This window comes from Drosophila albomicans, chromosome 2R (assembly GCF_009650485.2).
Source record: "Drosophila albomicans strain 15112-1751.03 chromosome 2R, ASM965048v2, whole genome shotgun sequence".
Taxonomy (NCBI): Eukaryota; Metazoa; Arthropoda; class Insecta; order Diptera; family Drosophilidae; genus Drosophila; species Drosophila albomicans.
This window is the reverse complement of record NC_047631.2, coordinates 17,064,663-17,083,807: the sequence shown is the minus strand read 5'-3', so window position 1 is coordinate 17,083,807 and position 19,145 is coordinate 17,064,663. Positions and strand designations below refer to the sequence as shown.

General features: G+C 41.3%; 5 protein-coding genes, 1 long non-coding RNA gene and 1 pseudogene across 17 annotated transcripts in view; 5 read left to right on the top strand and 2 right to left on the bottom strand.

Moving 5' to 3' along the window:
- Positions 1–18,501, bottom strand: part of LOC127566195 (RYamide receptor) — a 69,532-nt gene extending 51,031 nt beyond the window's left edge. Inside the window, exon 1 of one of the 2 annotated variants that reach the window (XM_052008071.1) lies at positions 17,787–18,501. The gene's annotated coding sequence lies outside the window, so the exon portion shown is untranslated. The remainder of the gene's footprint in view (positions 1–17,786) is intronic. The other variant, XM_052008072.1, reaches the window with a different exon arrangement.
- On the top strand, positions 104–1,260 carry LOC127566201 (phospholipase A1 VesT1.02-like). The gene is made up of 2 exons (XM_052008076.1): positions 104–160; positions 218–1,260. Exons 1-2 carry the CDS (start codon positions 121–123, stop codon positions 1,186–1,188), a joined length of 1,011 nt encoding a protein of 336 aa, XP_051864036.1. The 5' UTR covers positions 104–120; the 3' UTR covers positions 1,189–1,260.
- Positions 1,405–2,595, top strand: LOC127566202 (phospholipase A1-like; annotated as a pseudogene).
- Positions 3,134–4,314, top strand: LOC127566200 (phospholipase A1). The gene is made up of 2 exons (XM_052008075.1): positions 3,134–3,221; positions 3,288–4,314. The coding sequence occupies exons 1-2, from the start codon at positions 3,182–3,184 to the stop codon at positions 4,259–4,261; spliced, it is 1,014 nt and encodes a 337-aa protein (XP_051864035.1). The 5' UTR covers positions 3,134–3,181; the 3' UTR covers positions 4,262–4,314.
- On the top strand, positions 5,479–7,490 carry LOC127566194 (mucin-4-like). The gene is made up of 3 exons (XM_052008070.1): positions 5,479–5,593; positions 5,650–5,938; positions 5,997–7,490. Exons 1-3 carry the CDS (start codon positions 5,554–5,556, stop codon positions 7,426–7,428), a joined length of 1,761 nt encoding a protein of 586 aa, XP_051864030.1. The 5' UTR covers positions 5,479–5,553; the 3' UTR covers positions 7,429–7,490.
- On the bottom strand, positions 8,252–12,035 carry LOC127566193 (kielin/chordin-like protein). 5 transcript variants are annotated; one of them, XM_052008066.1, is made up of 6 exons: positions 11,993–12,035; positions 11,248–11,926; positions 10,612–10,770; positions 10,053–10,134; positions 9,258–9,734; positions 8,252–9,098 (listed from the first exon to the last, which is right to left on the bottom strand). In XM_052008066.1, exons 1-6 carry the CDS (start codon positions 12,027–12,029, stop codon positions 8,334–8,336), a joined length of 2,199 nt encoding a protein of 732 aa, XP_051864026.1. In that variant the 5' UTR covers positions 12,030–12,035; the 3' UTR covers positions 8,252–8,333. The 5 variants fall into 5 exon arrangements, with proteins under 5 accessions (XP_051864026.1, XP_051864025.1, XP_051864027.1 ...); XM_052008065.1 differs by having other exon boundaries at positions 8,252–9,734; XM_052008067.1 differs by having other exon boundaries at positions 8,252–9,416.
- Positions 10,052–11,337, top strand: LOC127566204 (uncharacterized). 7 transcript variants are annotated; one of them, XR_007955480.1, is made up of 4 exons: positions 10,052–10,134; positions 10,453–10,611; positions 10,928–11,086; positions 11,248–11,336. It is a non-coding gene; the product is annotated as an uncharacterized LOC127566204 (long non-coding RNA). The 7 variants fall into 7 exon arrangements; XR_007955478.1 differs by lacking the exons at positions 10,052–10,134; positions 10,453–10,611 and adding exons at positions 10,195–10,293; positions 10,612–10,770; XR_007955477.1 differs by lacking the exon at positions 10,052–10,134 and adding an exon at positions 10,195–10,293.
- Positions 18,502–19,145: the final 644 nt, after the last annotated feature.

Genomic DNA, 19,145 nt, shown 5'->3' with positions numbered 1-19,145 from the left:
TATATGAAATATGGGTATTATCTGATAGAAGGTAATTGATTGCCGTTATAGCTTGTTTTTTGGCCTCTATAAAAACTCGTGCTACGCCAGTCACTTATCAATTCTAGTTAGGATTGCGCTATGAAAGTATTTGTTGTTCTAGCAGCGCTGCTCGTCGCAGGTAAACGTGTCTATGTTGCTTCCATAAATTCTTAATTTGATCGAATTTATTTTTCAGTTAGTGCTCTGCCCGTCGAGGAGCGCATTAGTGGCGAGAATGGTTGGTATATTCCTCGCATCGATGGCACAAACGATTGGATGGATCGCGAGCAAGCCGAACTCTTGTTAGCTGCCAGTAAACTACAGCGCAGCTCTGATGCCGTTAACTTCTATCTCTACACCAAATCTAACCCAACTGTTGGCAAACACATTGAAGCGAACGCTGATTCTATTCGTGACTCGCACTTTAACAAGGATCATGGTACTCGCTTTGTGATTCACGGCTGGGGCGGTCGCTACACCGACAGCATAAACACCAGGATCACCAAGGCTTGGCTGTCCCGTGGTGATTACAACATCATCGTTGTCGGCTGGGATGGAGCTCAGTCTGCCGACTATATATCATCGGTGCGCGCTGTTCCCGATGCGGGCGTCAAGGTGGGAGAGATGGTCAAGCATCTGCATGAAAGTCACGGCATGTCTCTGAATAGCCTGTATGTTATTGGCCACAGCCTGGGTGCCCAGGTGGCAGGATACACTGGCAAGACCGTGGGTGAAGGCAAGATTCACACCATTATTGGCCTAGATCCTGCTTTGCCACTCTTCAGCTATGATCAGCCGGAAAAACGTCTGTGCTCCACCGATGCTTACTATGTGGAATCTATTCAGACCAACGGTGGCATGAAGGGTTTCCTTAAGCCAATTGGCCGCGGTGCCTTCTATCCCAACGGTGGCAAGAAACAACCTGGCTGTGGCATCGACGCTGCAGGTACCTGCTCTCATGGTCGCTCGGTAACTTACTACGTTGAGGCTGTGACAGAGGATAACTTTGGCACTATCAAGTGTGGTAACTACGAGGATGCTGTGGCCAAGGATTGCGGCAGCACCTACAGCAGTGTTCGCATGGGAGCGGACATCAACGCCTACATGGTCGATGGTGACTTCTATGTGCCCGTAAATAGCGAGACGCCATTTGGCAACATAGAATAAATCATCTATACGAGGGGGATTTATTTTTACTGGCCAACCAAATTAAATTTGATAATATTTGTACTCTAACAAGCAGTCGTAGTTGTATTTGTATTGTTATCATATTGGCGAGATCCGGTATTCACAATATGGAGGAAGCTTGGGGTCGGTTGGACGTGAAGTGGAGACGTCAACTAGATTAGGAATGAAAGTATAAAATGGGATTGTGTTTTTGTTTAAAGCGCATTCTATAAATAAGGAATGGAAGTGTTGTTTCCGCTGACACTTGCTCTGCTCGTGCTGCAAGCAGGTAAATTGATTACTATACATCAAAGCTATGTGCATTTCTGATATGCAAACATTGATATAAATGCAGTTGGTGCACAGCCACTGAAAGAGGAGCTGGACGAGGGGCCCAATGGATGGACACTGCCGGACGGTAGTTGGCTGAGTCTAATGGAAGGCGAGGCATTAAAGGAGCTTCAGTCCGATGTGACCTTTTATTTGTACACGCACAGCAATCCCAAAGATGGACAGCAGCTCATAGTTGATGACGAATCGATACACAGCACTCATTTTGATGCAGAGCGAGCAACGAAGTTCGTCATACATGGCTGGAAGGAAGCTACAAAGACAACATGAACAAGTGGATTACAAGTGCCTGGCTATCTCGTGGAGATTTTAATATCATCGTTGTCGACTGGGCAGCATTGCGAACCGAGAACTATGTGAGTGCCGCTAAAGCTGTGGCAAGTGCTGGCTCCAAAGTGGGTGAATTAATTGAGCACTTGCATCACAGCCACCACATACAGTTGGATAAGCTTGAGATAATTGGACACAGTTTAGGCGCCCATGTTGCCGGTTTTGCTGGCAAAAAAGTGGCAGAGAGTAGCGAACAAGTGCACGCTATTGTTGGCCTCGATCCTGCCATGCCGCTGTTCAGCTGGAACAAGCCAGAAAAGCGTTTGGCTAGCACTGATGCCTACTATGTGGAGTCCATACAAACCAATGGCGGCAAGCTGGGCTATGTGAAGCCCATTGGCCGTGGCACCTTCTATCCTAACGGTGGCAAACGGCAGCCGGGATGTGGCGATGATCTCGATGGCCTTTGTGCCCACACACGCTCTGTCACCTACTACGTGGAGGCTGTGGAGCGGGATAACTTTGGCAGCGTTCGTTGTGCCGACTACGAGGCTGCCGTGGCCAAGGATTGTGCCAGTCAGTATATGGGAGTGCGCATGGGAGCGGTTACCAATGCCTACATGGTCAGAGGCGACTTCTATGTTCCCCTCAACGAGCAGGCACCGTATGGCATGATCGACTAGTCCGACATCCTACCTACTGGGTATCTTAAGTATTTGATTTAGTTAAAACACGCAATACGCACGCAGCTTTTCTAAAAATATATTTGTTTACCTCGATGAAGCACTTATCTACATTTTTTATTTATATTTAAAATGCAATTACTCTTCGATTTATTGGGGAGGTGTGTGTGTGCGATGTGTGGGGCAAATATCGCAACGCAGATCTCGAAATCAGCAGCACACAGTTGAGATCAAATTATTCGCCTAAATTTATCAAAGAGCGATTCGTTCTACGCTTCTTTGAGCTATTTATAATAGTTACACGGCGTTTCCAACACGTCTATCTGTAGAGGAGATCTTCAAAAAAATGGTTGACTTGCCTAGAAGGGGGCACCAAAGTGGTGCCATATCGCATAACATGCTAATCGGACACGAGTCAATCCAGAGTGGCCAAAATAAAATAATAGATAGCAGATAGAAGTGGACGATGGCCATTCTCTTCACTCTACTTGCCGTCATCGAATGTTATCTGCATTTAAAAAGCGGGGAAAGGGAATGGCGTGATCGTGACAATCTCTTGACCAAATCTCAAGTGTCCTCTATGCATAGAACGTGCCCGTGATTTGATAAAGAACCTCTACCGTGTCCAATATAAAGGAGCTCACGAGCAACCTCCAAACATCAGTTGAGGTTGACTTTTCGTTGGCATCATGAAGCTGTTTTTGGTTTTCGCATTCTGCGTTTTGGCCGGTAAATTTCACTTAAAGAATATATTTCTCCTATTTCACAATGACTAAGCAATACATTTACTTGCAGCCAGTGCCGTTGAGCACAAGATGAATGGTGAGAATGGCTGGTATGTGCCCCAAGTGGATGGCACTTTCCAGTGGGTAGACAAGGATGCCGCCGAGTCATACTTGGAAGCTCATCAGGAGATTGAGGGTCGCAGTCTGCTGAACCCAGTCACTTTCTACCTGTACACCAAGTCCAACCTGAACTCTGCCCAGGAGATCAAGGCCAACAAGAACTCCATCGATGCCTCCCACTTCAATCCCAACAACCCAACCCGTTTCACCATCCACGGCTGGACCTCCAGCGCTGATGACTATGTCAACTATGGTGTGCGCGACGCTTGGTTCTCCCACGGTGACATGAACATGATCACCGTCGACTGGGGCCGTGCTCGTTCCGTTGACTATGCCTCCTCCGTCTTGGCTGTTCCCGGCGTCGGTGAGCAGGTTGCCGATCTGATCAACTTCCTGCGCAACAACCACGGTCTGTCTCTGGACAACACCATGATCATTGGTCACAGCCTGGGTGCCCATGTGTCTGGCTTCGCTGGCAAGAATGTGAAGAACGGACAGGTGCACACCATCATCGGTCTGGACCCTGCCCTCCCCCTGTACAGCTACGACAGCCCCAACAAGCGTCTCAGCTCCACCGATGCCTACTATGTCGAGTCCATCCAGACCAACGGTGGTACCTTGGGCTTCCTGAAACCCATTGGCAAGGGCGCTTTCTACCCCAACGGTGGCAAGAGCCAGCCTGGCTGCGGTATCGATCTGACCGGCTCCTGCGCTCACAGCCGCTCCGTCATCTACTATGCCGAGGCCGTGAAAGTTGACAACTTCCCCACCATGCGTTGCGGTGACTACGAGCAGGCTGTGGCCAAGACCTGCGGCAGCTCCTACAGCTCTGTGAAGATGGGTGCTGTTACCAATGCCTACATGGTTTCTGGTGATTACTATGTGCCTGTCAACAGCCAGTATCCCTATGGCTACGGCAGCTAAACTGACCAAACTGAGTATGCGTTTTAACAATTAAAATCATATTGCTAAATTGAGCTTTTTCTCTATCTCTTTCATTGTAACATTTGGTGAATGCTTTCATGAAGCTTTCACTCAAATGGCAATTTGCGATACGCGCTTCGCGATTCGAGTATGTAATGAATTTTTAGCTATAATCTTATCTTCAAGACTATTAATACTAGAGATTGCAATTTTGGATTTGATTTAAGACACCTAATCGGCTTGCGAGGGTAGACAAAAGTACTCTGAGTGACATTGTAAAGTTTGGAAAATAATAATACAATATTACAGCAATATGAAATGATATTTGTTAATAAATTTATTTTGTGCTAAATATATAATACAAATATAATATATTATTTAAATATTACACTGTTGAAATTGTACAAATTTAACTACAAAGAAACACATTGTGGAAGCTATTTGAAATTGGGTTTGATGAAATTATTTCTTACTGGTCTTTTAAAATAAAATATTGAGCGCTGGGGTAATTTAAGTTTAATAAGATTGGGCTCCATAGACATTTTCCCTAGTTCTGTACATTTACAACTTTTCTATTTACATCTATATATATATTAACTGTAATAGAAGAAAAATAATTTTAATACTCGTTAGCTAAAGGGTAACCATCTGAAAATTCCATTTCAATTGAATTCCAATACAATTTTAAAGGGTTCAATGATTCTTAATTAGATTTTAATTATTGCTGTTGTAATGTTGAAACTTCTGTTGATAAGATTTTCTAAGGTTCAGAAGTGCCAAAATTTAAAGTCGAGAAAAATGGTTAAAGGTTTCAGCTGTGCGTCTTGAACAAGCATGCAGTCTTACAGCTCTATATTTTATAGAAATAAATTGAATTAACTCTTGTAACTTTGCGGAGCTATTTTTAAAAACAAAACCAACAAAATCCGTTACTTATATATCCACCCTTAACAGCATCTAATTGTTAAATCATTGTAAAATCGTTAAATATGTTCATAGTATTTCAGATAAGTGAGGCTATTATTTCGTATTGTTCAATAAAAATCAGTAAAACCTATTTTTAGGGTTAGTTGAAATAGTTTTCAATCAACCACCGATTTTTTATGTTATTAATAGCTATGGAAATGCCGAGAGCTTTCACTCAAATGCAAATTAGGGACTCATAGACGGTTTTAACGGACCATAATCTTATCGTCTCGATTAGTTTTATACCACTGACCAAGCTAAATAATTCGTATATATTGAAGTGGCAGCTACTTGCGTTCCACATTTGTAAATTTCCTATAGCAGACATGACAATGTGGCTGCTTCTAACTTTTTGCGTGTTGGCTGGTAAGAACTTTGTACTTTGTGTGATTTCATTTCATCATAAATCAGCATATTTACAGGTTCAGTCAGCTCAATGTCCATTGGCGACAGAGCAGGCCGCATCAATGGAGTGAATGGTTGGTATGTGCCCAGCGTGGATGGCGGTCTTAAATGGATGAGCATGCAGGATGCAAACCAACAGCTGGCTGCATATGAAACTCTTAATGATCTGGAAATCGTTGAACGTATTTCCCTGAATGCTGTTACGTTTTATTTGTATACGCTAAATAATCCCAACGATGGTCAAGTGATTAAAGCCAGCAAAGACTCAATTGATTCCTCAAACTTTAATCCCGAGTTTCCTACGAGGTAAGGAATTGTTGTTAAAATCTATAAATGTGTATTAAGCATAAAAAATCCTTTCTAGGATTACCATACACGGTTGGAATTCGAACTACAAAGATGGCGTCAATACTGGAGTGCGTGCAGCTTGGTTCCGTTCAGGCAACTACAATATGATTGCTGTGGATTGGTCCCGTGGACGTTCCCTGGAGTATGCCTCATCGGTAGCAGCTGCCGCATCGGCTGGTGGCAAAGTCTCTACCCTAATTGACTATTTAGTCAAACAGTACGGCATGTCCCTGGACACACTAGAGATTGTGGGCTTCAGTCTGGGTGCCCATGTGGCAGGACACGCCGCCAAGCAGGTTACCACGGGCACGGTGCAGAAAGTTGTGGGTTTAGATCCTGCTATGCCTCTGATGAGCTACGATAAGCCAGCTAAGCGTTTGTCCAGCAACGATGCCTACTACGTGGAGACCATTCAGACAAATGGCGGCACTTTAGGCTACACGAGGCCTATTGGCCGTGCTGTCTTCTATCCGAATGGCGGCAAATCGCAGCCTGGTTGTGGACTCGATCTGACTGGCAGCTGTTCGCACACACGTGCCGTCTCATACTACGTGGAAGCGCTGACGATTGACAACTACCTCAGCATCAGTTGTCCATCGTACGAGTACGCCAACAAGAAGGATTGTTGTGGCAGCTCTGTGCAGAATATTTTCTATGTGCCCGTAAATAAGGAATCACCTTATGGTTACGGAGAGGTGGATGGCGATGACTCCACAACAAAGGCTCCTGAAGAACCAACAACTACGGATCCCGAGAACGAAACTGAAGCAGACACAACTACCGCGCCAGAAGATGGAGAAACAACTCCGTCTCCTAGTAGTGACTCAACTACGACGACTACCGAAGCAGCTGAGACATCAACTTCTTCCAGCGCAACCACTGAAGATGAAACCGAAGCGGATACAACAACGATTGAACCTGAAGCTGGAGAAACAACTGTGTCACCTGGCAATGACTCAACTACCGAAGGAACTGAAGCATCAACTTCGTCCAGCGCAACCACTGAGGAAACTGAGGCGGACACAACAACGATTACCCCTGAAGGTGGAGAAACAACTGCGTCCCCACCTAATGACTCCACTACCGAAGGAACTGAAACATCGATTTCGTCCAGCGGAACCACTGAGGATGAAACTGAGGCGGACACAACAACGATTGCCCCTGAGGATGGAGAAACAACTGCGTCCCCTCCTAATGACTCCACTACCGAAGAAACTGAGACATCAGCTCCAACCAGTGCACCTACCACAATTATGACTGAAGATGGTGAAACAACAGTGTCACCTGGTAATGACTCAACTACTTCGACTACCGAAGGAATTGAAACACCAGCAACGCCTAGCCCACCCTCAGAGGATGATAAGGGAAAAGGTAATATTACGAACATTTATATCCTGAATTTAATATTCGTCAATGCCAATGTCAACACGAAGCCCGAGTTGAATTAAGCTCCACGGCGAGTGTCAAGGGAAGCGAAAGGCTTTTCCAATAAACTTCAAATGAAATCGAACTTCTGGTCTTAATTGCAGGATGTAGGCTTTGATGTGAAACGTCGTAACAGGAGCAATGTGAACACGCCTCTTACCCCAAGTTTTGTTATCTGTTCTCATTTAATGCGGCTGAACGTAGGCAAACTTTAATTACGAGACTTTCGATGTAGTCGAAAGCACTTTGATGTATTTTATTGCACGCGAAATGGAAATGGATGTTGCACTGCGGGAATACTCTTAATTAAGAGCAGACTTAATCTGAGGGTCAACTTCGGCATTGACATCGACATGCGCTGCAAAATTGTGTGTAGAGCACACATCACGTATACGTAGTGTTTTCATGTTTACTCGGTCAGTTTGAGCACGATGTCCTTGTGTCAGCTTCTCATTAGTAACGAACACAGCTGATTTAGTGCTCATCTTCTTTGGTAATTCCTTTTAAGTGAAGACTCAGTTGCTAATCAAAAAGTTGGCAATGGTAACAGTTAGTTAACAGCTATCCAATTAAGCAGGCACAAATGTTATAATTTTGATACCGCATTGAAACAAAGTTAAATAGCCGCAGCTGCCCCAAAAAGCTACGGCATCAAAAACTTTGCCTTAAGCCGCATCGAGCATTTGATGCATAGTTTTAACGCCTCTCTCTCTATTTTCGGCTCTCTCTTGCCACTGTTATCTACTTCCTTTGCTGATGTAACTCAATTAGCATAAATTGAAGCTAAAAAGTATTAACATTTCGATTATATTATAATATAATAACAAAATGCATTGCAGGACAATCTTAATTATCTAGTATTTTATTTCTGTATTTTGTTAGTCTAGCTAAGAAATGTACACACCATTATCATCGATAATGCATCCCTTTATACTGCTCTCAAAGTAACTTTCCTCTTGGCATTTTTGCTCAACATAATCCCGTTGATACACTCAAAATACCACGTAGTATCATCTAGGTCTTCCTTCCTCTCGCCTTCTTCACAGATCTCCGATTTAGATAAACAAACGTTATCATAGTCGATCTCGCAGCTCTTTAAAGCTGAATCAAAATAACTGCCATAAGCACAAAGTTGACTCACCCTTTTCCCATCGATGCACTGCAAGTATCCAGCACATTCTTCAGGATCTGATTCAATCTCATCTTCTATGCAGGCTTCAACAAGATTTCTTGAAGAACAAATGCCATTCTCATCAATAATACACGTTTTCCATGAAGAATCAAAGTAGCTCCCACTCGTGCAGTTTGCTTCAGAAAAGCTACCGTCCTTGCATATTAAATAGCCACAAAGATCATCTGGATTCTCCTCGATATCACCATCTCGACAATCTTCTGGGATCGCAGAACAAATACCGTTCTCATCAATAAGACAAACCTTTATGCTGCTATTGAAGTAACTTCCACTGGTACAATTCAATTCCTCAAGGTTGCCATTAATACATCTTAAATAACCACAAGGATCATCAGGATTCTCCTCAATCTCTCCTTCCGTACATTTCAATGAGCATATTCCATTCTCATCGATGAGACAAATATTCAATGAAGAGTTAAAGTAGGTTCCACTGGTGCAGTTCACTTCCTCAAGGCTGCCATCCACACATTGTAAGTATCCACAAGGATCATCAGGATTCACCTCAATCTCTCCTTCCGTACATTTCAATGAGCATACTCCATTCTCATCATTGAGGCAAATATTCAATGAAGAGTTAAAGTAGGTTCCACTGGTGCAATTCACTTCCTCAAGGCTGCCATCCACACATTGTAAGTATCCACAAGGATCATCAGGATTCACCTCAATCTCTCCTTCCGTACATTTCAATGAGCATACTCCATTCTCATCGATAAGACAAATATTCAAAGAGGAGTTAAAGTATGTTCCACTGGTGCAGTTCACTTCCTCAAGGCTGCCATCCACACATTGTAAGTATCCACAAGGATCATCAGGATTCTCCTCAATCTCTCCTTCCATACATTTCAATGAGCATATTCCACTCTCATCGATGAGACAAATATTCAATGAAGAGTTAAAGTAGGTTCCACTGGTGCAGTTCACTTCCTCAAGGCTGCCATCCACACATTGTAAGTATCCACAAGGATCATCAGGATTCACCTCAGTCTCTCCTTCCATACATTTCGATGAGCATATTCCATTCTCATCGATAAGACAAATATTCAATGAAGAGTTAAAGTAGGTTCCACTGGTGCAGTTCACTTCCTCAAGGCTGCCATCCACACATTGTAAGTATCCACAAGGATCATCAGGATTCTCCTCAATCTCTCCATCCGTACATTTCAATGAGCATATTCCATTCTCATCGATGAGACAAATATTCAATGAAGAGTTAAAGTAGGTTCCACTGGTGCAGTTCACCTGTTGAAGGCTGCCATCCACACATTGTAAGTATCCACAAGGATCATCAGGATTCGCCTCAATCTCTCCTTCCGTACATTTCAATGAGCATATTCCATTCTCATCGATGAGACAAATATTCAATGAAGAGTTAAAGTAGGTTCCACTGGTGCAGTTCACTTCCTCAAGGCTGCCATCCACACATTGTAAGTATCCACAAGGATCATCAGGATTCACCTCAATCTCTCCTTCCGTACATTTCAATGAGCATATTCCATTCTCATCGATGAGACAAATATTCAATGAAGAGTTAAAGTAGGTTCCGCTGGTGCAGTTCACTTCCTCAAGGCTGCCATCCACACATTGTAAGTATCCACAAGGATCATCAGGATTCTCCTCAATCTCTCCTTCCGTACATTTCAATGAGCATATTCCATTCTCATCGATGAGACAAATATTCAATGAAGAGTTAAAGTAGGTTCCGCTGGTGCAGTTCACTTCCTCAAGGCTGCCATCCACACATTGTAAGTATCCACAAGGATCATCAGGATTCTCCTCAATCTCTCCTTCCGTACATTTCGATGAGCATATTCCATTCTCATCAATGAGGCAAATATTCAATGAAGAGTTAAAGTAGGTTCCACTGGTGCAGTTCACTTCCTCAAGGCTGCCATCCACACATTGTAAGTATCCACAAGGATCATCAGGATTCTCCTCAATCTCTCCTTCCGTACATTTCGATGAGCATATTCCATTCTCATCAATGAGGCAAATATTCAATGAAGAGTTAAAGTAGGTTCCACTGGTGCAGTTCACTTCCTCAAGGCTGCCATCCACACATTGTAAGTATCCACAAGGATCATCAGGATTCTCCTCAATCTCTCCTTCCGTACATTTCAATGAGCATATTCCATTCTCATCGATGAGACAAATATTCAATGAAGAGTTAAAGTAGGTTCCACTGGTGCAGTTCACTTCCTCAAGGCTGCCATCCACACATTGTAAGTATCCACAAGTATCATCAGGATTCACCTCAATCTCCTTCCGTACATTTCAATGAGCATATTCCATTCTCATCGATGAGACAAATATTCAATGAAGAGTTAAAGTAGGTTCCGCTGGTGCAGTTCACTTCCTCAAGGCTGCCATCCACACATTGTAAAAATCCACAAGGATCATCAGGATTCTCCTCAATCTCTCCTTCCTTACATTTCGATGAGCATATTCCATTCTCATCAATAAGACAAATATTCAATGAAGAGTTAAAGTAGGTTCCACTGGTGCAGTTCACTTCCTCAAGGCTGCCATCCACACATTGTAAGTATCCACAAGGATCATCAAGATTCTCCTCAATCTCTCCTTCTATACATTTCGATGAGCATGTATTCCATTCTCATCAATGAGGCAAATATTCAAAGAAGAGTTAAAGTAGGTTCCACTGGTGCAGTTCACTTCCTCAAGGCTGCCATCCACACATTGTAAGTATCCACAAGGATCATCAGGATTCTCCTCAATCTCTCCTTCTATACATTTCTCATCGATCGCAGAGCATATTCCATTCTCATCAATGAGGCAAATATTTAATGAAGAGTTAAAGTAGGTTCCACTGGTGCAATCCACATCTTCAAAACTTCCATTGATGCACTCGAAGTATCCACAAGGATCTTCAGGATTCTCCTCAATCTCCCCCTCTATACATTCATCATCGATAGCAGAGCATATGCCATTCTCATCGATGGTACACGTCATTAAAGTCGAATTAAAGTAGTTTCCACTTGTGCAATTAACTTCTGTTATACTTCCATTCAAACATTTCAAATAGCCGCAGGAGTTAAAAGGGTTCACCTCGAGTTCTCCTTCCGTACAATTAACTGTAGCTGGTGTACAGATGCCATCCACATCTATCACGCATACATCCCAAGAGGAATCAAAGTAGCTGCCACTGCTACATTTCTCTTTAATAATTGCACCGTCCAAACATTGGAAATAACTAGCACAATCGTCGGGGTCAGGACTCACAACGCCTTCACCACAGACCTTTAGATTGACAGCTTCGGTCTTCAAAGTTAACAATGGAGGCGCACGGCAAAGCACGAGGAATAGATGAAACGCTATTCAATGCAAAAACAAAAAACTTCAGGATAATTTTCTTTTGTTTCATCTTTTCTCTTGCTCACCATAGTAGTAAATTATCCAAATATGCTGCGGCGTCATTTTCCTCTGTTTAAAAACTTAACTGAGCTCCGCACAAGTTGCAAGCTGCTTTTATACCCTCTAAAACTATTAGAATAATGAGTTTCTCGCACTTGTGTTACATAGATAAGACAATGTTGGAACTTCTCTTATCGCAGTTGTTCGAAAGTTACATGTGTCCTGTTAAACACTACTAAGGCAAACAAAACGTATAACGTTTTTATTTTTTTTTTTTCGTTAAAAAATCGGAAATGATACAATCTTGAGCAAACAGGAACATGGCAACGGTGATTCACTTTAGAAAAGTCTCCACATTTTTAAAAAGTGAAAATAATAAGCAAATCTAAAAAAAGAACAAATGTTCCCTTTAAGGAATACTACAACCTTAAAAGCAAATGAAAAATGGCAATGCCAAATGGAATTCAACAGATTTAATCGCTCAAAGGTGAAACGTAAGGTGAATACATATTATGAACATGACGGACTTGTATGATGACTTTGGTGTTTTTCGTTTTTAAAATATTCATGCAAGCTCAAGAAATACGAGGCCTCTTACAGCTGAGAGTGAAGTGTGTGAAATGTCAGAAATTCACGTCGAGTGATTTGCATATTTCCTTGTTTCAATTTTTCACTTAGCCAAAGTCTTACGCAAATGCTTTATACTCTCATTGTTTTATATTGGCCACATAGTCACACCTTATTCTTACTAACTTGCCACGTCTCTGGACTATCAATAATACAAGGCATTGGTCATAAGAAAGTGTTTGACTAAGAGTCACCCTAGAGTCAGAATTGAAGAGTTATCTAAACACAAAAGGTAAAAATATATTTTGCAATTGATGGGGAATTAATATACTTGTGCTCAAACCCTTTTCACAAATATGTCATACCTCTTTAAATGTGTTTTTAGTGACTGCAGGGTATGTGAAATTAACATGCCTAACGGCACCGTTGGGCATTTTTTTTTTTTTTTGCTTTGCTCTGAAAAGGTCAGACAACTTAACGACCTTAAGGCGTTCAATGCAAAGGCAACGTAGAAATGGAAGAGGCAACGGTTCTGACGCTGAATTTGTTGCAGGAAGACGGTCGAACGGTTGAGAGCTCATTATTCACATTGGGTGAATAAAAGCAACGCGTGTTGTAGACGGAAGTGCCAGCGGCTTATTTAAAATCCTTAAGCCTATCCAAAATGACGCGACGTTGAGGACAACGACATCATCGTTGTTATTGTTGTCCATGCTAATTTATCAAAACATATCACAGCTGAGTGATTTCAGTTTCTAATTCCAATTCTAGGTCATGTTCATGCTGATGCTGACAATGTTTTGTCTATTGCCAACTGTGTCAAGTTTTGTCTCAAATGTGCGGACATTTCTCTCGTTGGTAATAAATACTAATGCTGTTTGTGTCGACTTTCAAAAGGAAATTGTTTCACAACTAATTTCGAAAGCTACTCTATATTGAGTGCCGAGAGTTGAGTGTTGTTCTTGGATTCCCCCGTTAGAAGGACGTGGATGTGTGGCCAGTCAACTAATGAGGGTCACAGCAGGGTTCCATCACAAGTGTGTCACACTGGCGATTGTCCTGTGATCCCAAATGACTTGTTCAACTGTCAAAAGGTTTACAAACTCATATAAAGGACACCGCATTCCATCGATGTAAAGAACGTTGGCCAGCAAATGAAATTGCCAGCTGCTGAGAACGCTTTTGCTTAAATGGATTGTAATGGCTGAGCAGGTAACAATACTCCGAATACGCATCTAGATTTGTATCCCAATGCCTGACTAAACTTTAAGCCAATACATATGAAATGTTTTCCGAATCATCCAATAAAAAGCAGCACAAGTTCACTCGTGGCTGAATCTCAATGAAAACTGAGCTAATAAAAAAAAAAACTACTTATGGTTTTCAAAAGATCCTGCGAAGCATAAAAATGGTTCATCACAACCTTTAGCTAAGACGCGTAAAATTCACATAAAACTCGAAATGTATTTGAATTAATTTATGATTATATTTTATATTTTATTATATAGTTTTCGGTCAGAAACCGTTCTGGACAGCCAGCCATGTCAGTCAAGTGTGCACATATGAATAAGTTGTCTCGTAGATGGAAGCGTGTGTGGCATGCCTCACTGCACTTTAGTATGTAAATATTTATGGTTTTTTAGCCAAAATGAAAAATGTGAAAAAAGAAAAGGAAAAATTGCCCGAACATCTTAACTTGCCAGCGTAACATTTTTCGTTTTATGTTTTATGGCGAATAACACAAAAAAAAATAAACAAGCGAAATTGTTATCAGACATAGAAGTACAAATATCGTACGGTACTCTCCCTCTCTCTCTGTCTCTCTCTTTCTCGCGTATGAATATAAATCTGTTATTCCTGTATGGAAACGCGACTAACCTAAGGCGACTAAAGCAAAATCCATGTGAGCTACGCTTGACTCACAAATACTCCTTAGTCTTCACTGAAATATCAGTATGACGTAACTTTAATATTCCCGTTTTGACATGCAAGATGTGCTGGGCATAAGAACACAAAAGTACAGAGAAACATTGTTACATTACGCATACGCCGTGTGTTTTCACAGAGCTCGGCTGCAATTTCTTTACAATTTTGCATTATTTATTTTGTATAGCAAATCTAATCACATTTGTGAAATGTTCAAGTAAATGTTGCCCCAGAGGATGACCACAAAAAAAGCAAAAAGAAATAATGTGGAAATGGCAATAAGCATGCGAAATAAGTTGTTGAGCGAAAGATTAGTATCGCAAAATGCAAAGAAACTTTGGCACTGTGTTTTTTGAGGAAAGCAAACAAAGCCGCAATAAGCAACTGAGTAAAGAGTAAACTTTGTCATGGAATTTTTAATATAGCTCAAAAAGTTGTGGCGTCTTTTTTCTTGTTTTTTGACTCTTGCTCTGTCGCTCATCGCCCAATATTCATCACCACAGTCCACAGTTGCAACTCACGGGGGCGTCTTTTATCGCCTAGCCTTTCCTGCATCCTGCAGCTTGTGTTTTAGATTATCTTCAAAGCTGCTCAAACTATGCAAACCAACGGAATTTCAAATTTTTCATTTACCCTGTCAGTTGGATCTTAATTTAGTTCATTTTTTCGTCTTTGCATTTGAGAATATTGGATTTTATAAACAGCGCTAGGGGTTTTTTTCGTATTTTTTGGCCAAAGTTTGCGAACTATTTGAAAGTTCTTTTCTTTGCAGGTGTCTACTCGTAGCATGTGATGTTCTCGTATATAAACAAATTCAATTTGTTGCTGTCATAGTTTCTCTCTGCGCTATCTCTCTGTTGTTGTTACATTCTGTTAAGTGCTTTGAGTAAAAGGCAAACAAAAAAGAAACCAAAACTAACATGATGTGAGGCATCAACCAAAAGAAACAACAGCAAGAACAAACTAAATGATTTTTTGCCAAGATTACTTTGCCCGTAACATTCTTGTTTAGTTGAGGTCTTGTGTGTGAGCTTCGAAATCAAAACAAATTGCCAAAAAGCGTAAATATTTCGTATATCCTCGGTCATGGAATTTCAATGAGCTCTGCTTATAAATGAAAATTTCACAGAATCCATTTATTTATTACACATGCCATAAGCTGCGACATTGAATTAATATGCATATTATTTATTTTCGCTCTGCAAATATGATAACTAATTCGGCTTTAAATTGGATTGTATTTTTTTAGACTATTGTTCATGAAATCTGCACCATACATCATTAGATAAAAATAGCTATCAAAACAAACTCGTTTTTTTTTTTGTATACACGACTTTTAATCTCTGCTCTGGCCATAAAAAGTTTAAATTGAGAATTTAAATTTGTACTACATGATATTTAAAAACAATATGCAATAAAAAAAACGCTTACTAAAGCAAACTGTCAATTGGCAATGCGATTTCCGCGCTAGACAATCGAATGAATTGTCACGTCCTGTCCAGAGAAACTATTAACACGTTGTAAACGTTGGTATTGCCACCCAAAAAGAGCGTAATTTCTGAATTCAATTTATCTGAATGTGGAAACTCGAATGCGAATAAGCGAATATTGAATACGGGAAGCCGGAAATGTAATCCATAAATTTTATGATTGAGTGTTTTATTGATTAAAATTTAATGAAGGCAACGACTGATCCTTAAACATTATAAATAATGGAAGTCATAAGGCTGCAACTGAAATCCATTTGATGCCATTCCATGCATTTGCAGAAATATGAAAGCAACAAACAAAAGACGCGAAGCCGTAAAATCTGAGAAAACCAGATGAACGCCCTCATGACACGCATTGACATTAAAAGCGTACATAAACCAGGCGAGCGTTTGGGGCAACGAACAACAAACAGCAACCAGCAACACAACAAGAATAGCAACAACAAGAACCAGCAACAGTAAACACTGAACATTACTGGCAAACAAAGGAAATAGCACAACGGGCTCTTAAACCCCGGCCGGCGACCATTTAAAGCCCCCCGAAAAGCCAAAAGGCATTGCCTGTCTTTAGGCGCGGCTCAGCATGAAATGCCTTTGGCATTTAAGCCAACTGGCTTCAACGGTTAATTGCTGATAAAATATGCGCTCACCTGCAACAGCTACAGCAACAGTAACAACAACAGTTGTAGCAGCGGCAAAGCAAACATATGTGTGTAGTTAGGCCCAAAATGGCAGCTAAACAATTGCCTCGATGGCGGCACACTTTCATCGTGCCTTCCACCCGCCCCTTGCCATGCCTTGCCTTGTCGTATGCTCATAATTTATAATTAACTCACTTCTCGTTGCGTTGCCAGCTGTGAAAGAACGTAGCATAAAACCAGGCAGTTGCCCATTGCATATAATATTCACAGAATATTTTTTGAATATATGAGAACTGCAGCACAACGGTACGTATACGCAATATATTGTCGTAGCTACTTCCTGCTGTCTCGCATTTCCTCACTATTCACGTGCAACAATTCCTGTAAATTGTGCAAAGCAGATTTGTCAGTCGACTGTTTGATTCACAATTTATCTGGGGGATTCACTGAAATTGCGACAATCAATAAATTTGCGTAAGTTGAACACATAAATTGAAGCAAATCAACTCAATTTGCTTTCACTTTGCAGACATCGAATTAGCAATTTACAAATCGTAAAAGGTACAATTTATTTTGATATTAAGCAAAGAGTTATGCAAAAAGTGTGATTGTTTGAAAGAGAATCAAATTTAGTAAGCGAATTGATCAAATCGAAAACAAAGGAAATGCCACAAATGCGTTTTGACACATGAGTGTAAGTGCTAAACTGACAAGGGTCGACCACAATAAAAAGTGTGTGTGGGGTAATTCCCTTGGGAAGACACTAACTTATTAATCGGTGACATTAAAGTAGGTGACTGGCACGTGCTTGGTTAACAACTGACAGCTGACATGACGACACCCCAAAAAATAAAAAGATGGCAGAGTGAAAATTCAAATTTACTTCCTTTGTTATTCAATCAAGTGCACAAGTAGCACTCGCACTCTCGCTGCAAAGTCGAAATGAATAAACTTGAAAAGCACAGAATGAACTATTTTTTGCAAAGTGGGTTAGTTAAAGTGTCATTTACAGTCGATGCAACTGAATGTGCGACAATTGCGAAGCGCTAACAATAAAAATAACAAAAGGCAACAACGACGACTGCAAAGGGAGGACAAACTGGTTAGCATTAGAGCATTGTTTTTGAGGCGAATCAAATGTGGATGTTTAAAGGGGGGTGGGTGTTGGTGTCGAATTGTAAGAGGTAAGCACTTACCCCACTGGACACTGACTCAGTCTGGCCGGCTATATGAACTGCTCCCAGGTGACGAAATTAGCATTTAACGGCAATGGCAATGCCAAGAGCAGTGGCAAAAACAAACATTTAACTAACCCGACGACAAAGACAACGACAACGACAACGAAAACGACACTGAATGCGATGTCCAGTTACGTGCACAATTTCACATTTGCATTTCCACACACACGTAAACACACACTTATTGAACACTCACTTTACACACACGCACAACAAATTGTTGCTGTTTCGTTGGTTTGTTGGCTGGCTAGCAGAAAACACGCATACGACGCGTTGACGCGATGTCTGAGCCTGAGTAAATGCTTCTCGCACCTTTTGTCGAGCATCGGAGTCTTGATAAACAGTTAATTAATTGTGGCGTTTATTGTTCGCGTGCTGGGCACATTCAAATTGCCACTTAAAATAAACAAAATTGTAATTGTTTTCTTGTTTTGTGTTTTGTATTTGAATTGCGCTTTTTTATGCGTTTATGCGTCCAAAAATATCTCAAATGGAGCAATTTGCACACTCCAAAAAATGTGAGGAACGGCCAATTGAAACAGAAATTGAAAGCGGCGTTTAATGACGCCAACGCCACTGGTGGCAATCGTAACGACAACGACAACGGCAACGAGAAGCACCAAGAGCAACACCAAGATTCAAATGTGTTGAAGCAGCAGCGGCTGCCACGTTGCGACGCGCACGAGCACAAAAAGCGAACTGAAATGGAATTCCGTGACTCGCCTTGGCGTTTGGCGTTGGCGTTTTGGCCATGACGTTAACTGAATGGAGATCAGCCGGCCAACGAAGTTCTAAACAATAAAATGCCGAAACAACAACAGCACGAAGTCCCCAACACGAACGAACGTCTCAACGTCGCTGCTGTTGCTGCAGCCTGTAGCTAGAGTTAATGTTGCTAATGTGGCTCCACCCTCTGCGCAGTTGCTAGGATTTTGGCGCCAAAAGCAAGCAAGCCTAGCAACATGTTGCCAAGCGAATATGTTGCCAGCCAATGTTTACGAGGCGAAGCAGACACCTTTATTGCCAATACAGGTAATTCGCAGCTTTGTCTAGAAATTGGCTGGCTTAAATTGGATTTTTGTTAGCCCAAAAAATTGAGTAAATTTAATGGCAGCAACTAATGTAAAAATTATATTATACAAATACAGGGTTGATCAAAAATCCGATGCAAATCGCGAGCCTTTGACTTTAATGTGAGTAAGACACTTTTATTGCAACTAGAACTAAAAATTTGTGAAATGAGCTTAATGCATATTAAATAATATAAACAATGAAATCTGGGAATCATTAAAAATATACTGTATTTTATATTTTTAG

Excerpts from the sequence above, each read along its gene's own strand:
- LOC127566201 (XM_052008076.1), top strand. The coding sequence starts at position 121 with ATGAAAGTATTTGTTGTTCTAGCAGCGCTGCTCGTCGCAG. Across the intron at positions 161-217 it reads AGCAGCGCTGCTCGTCGCAG|TTAGTGCTCTGCCCGTCGAG; the intron begins GTAAACGTGTCT and ends TTTATTTTTCAG.
- LOC127566200 (XM_052008075.1), top strand. The coding sequence starts at position 3,182 with ATGAAGCTGTTTTTGGTTTTCGCATTCTGCGTTTTGGCCG. Across the intron at positions 3,222-3,287 it reads CGCATTCTGCGTTTTGGCCG|CCAGTGCCGTTGAGCACAAG; the intron begins GTAAATTTCACT and ends ATTTACTTGCAG.
- LOC127566194 (XM_052008070.1), top strand. The coding sequence starts at position 5,554 with ATGACAATGTGGCTGCTTCTAACTTTTTGCGTGTTGGCTG. Across the intron at positions 5,594-5,649 it reads AACTTTTTGCGTGTTGGCTG|GTTCAGTCAGCTCAATGTCC; the intron begins GTAAGAACTTTG and ends GCATATTTACAG. Across the intron at positions 5,939-5,996 it reads AATCCCGAGTTTCCTACGAG|GATTACCATACACGGTTGGA; the intron begins GTAAGGAATTGT and ends AATCCTTTCTAG.
- LOC127566193 (XM_052008065.1), bottom strand. The coding sequence starts at position 12,029 with ATGACGCCGCAGCATATTTGGATAATTTACTACTATG. Across the intron at positions 10,771-11,247 it reads GTGAACTGCACCAGTGGAAC|CTACTTTAACTCTTCATTGA; the intron begins CTACTTTAACTC and ends CACCAGTGGAAC. Across the intron at positions 10,135-10,611 it reads GTGAACTGCACCAGTGGAAC|CTACTTTAACTCTTCATTGA; the intron begins CTACTTTAACTC and ends CACCAGCGGAAC.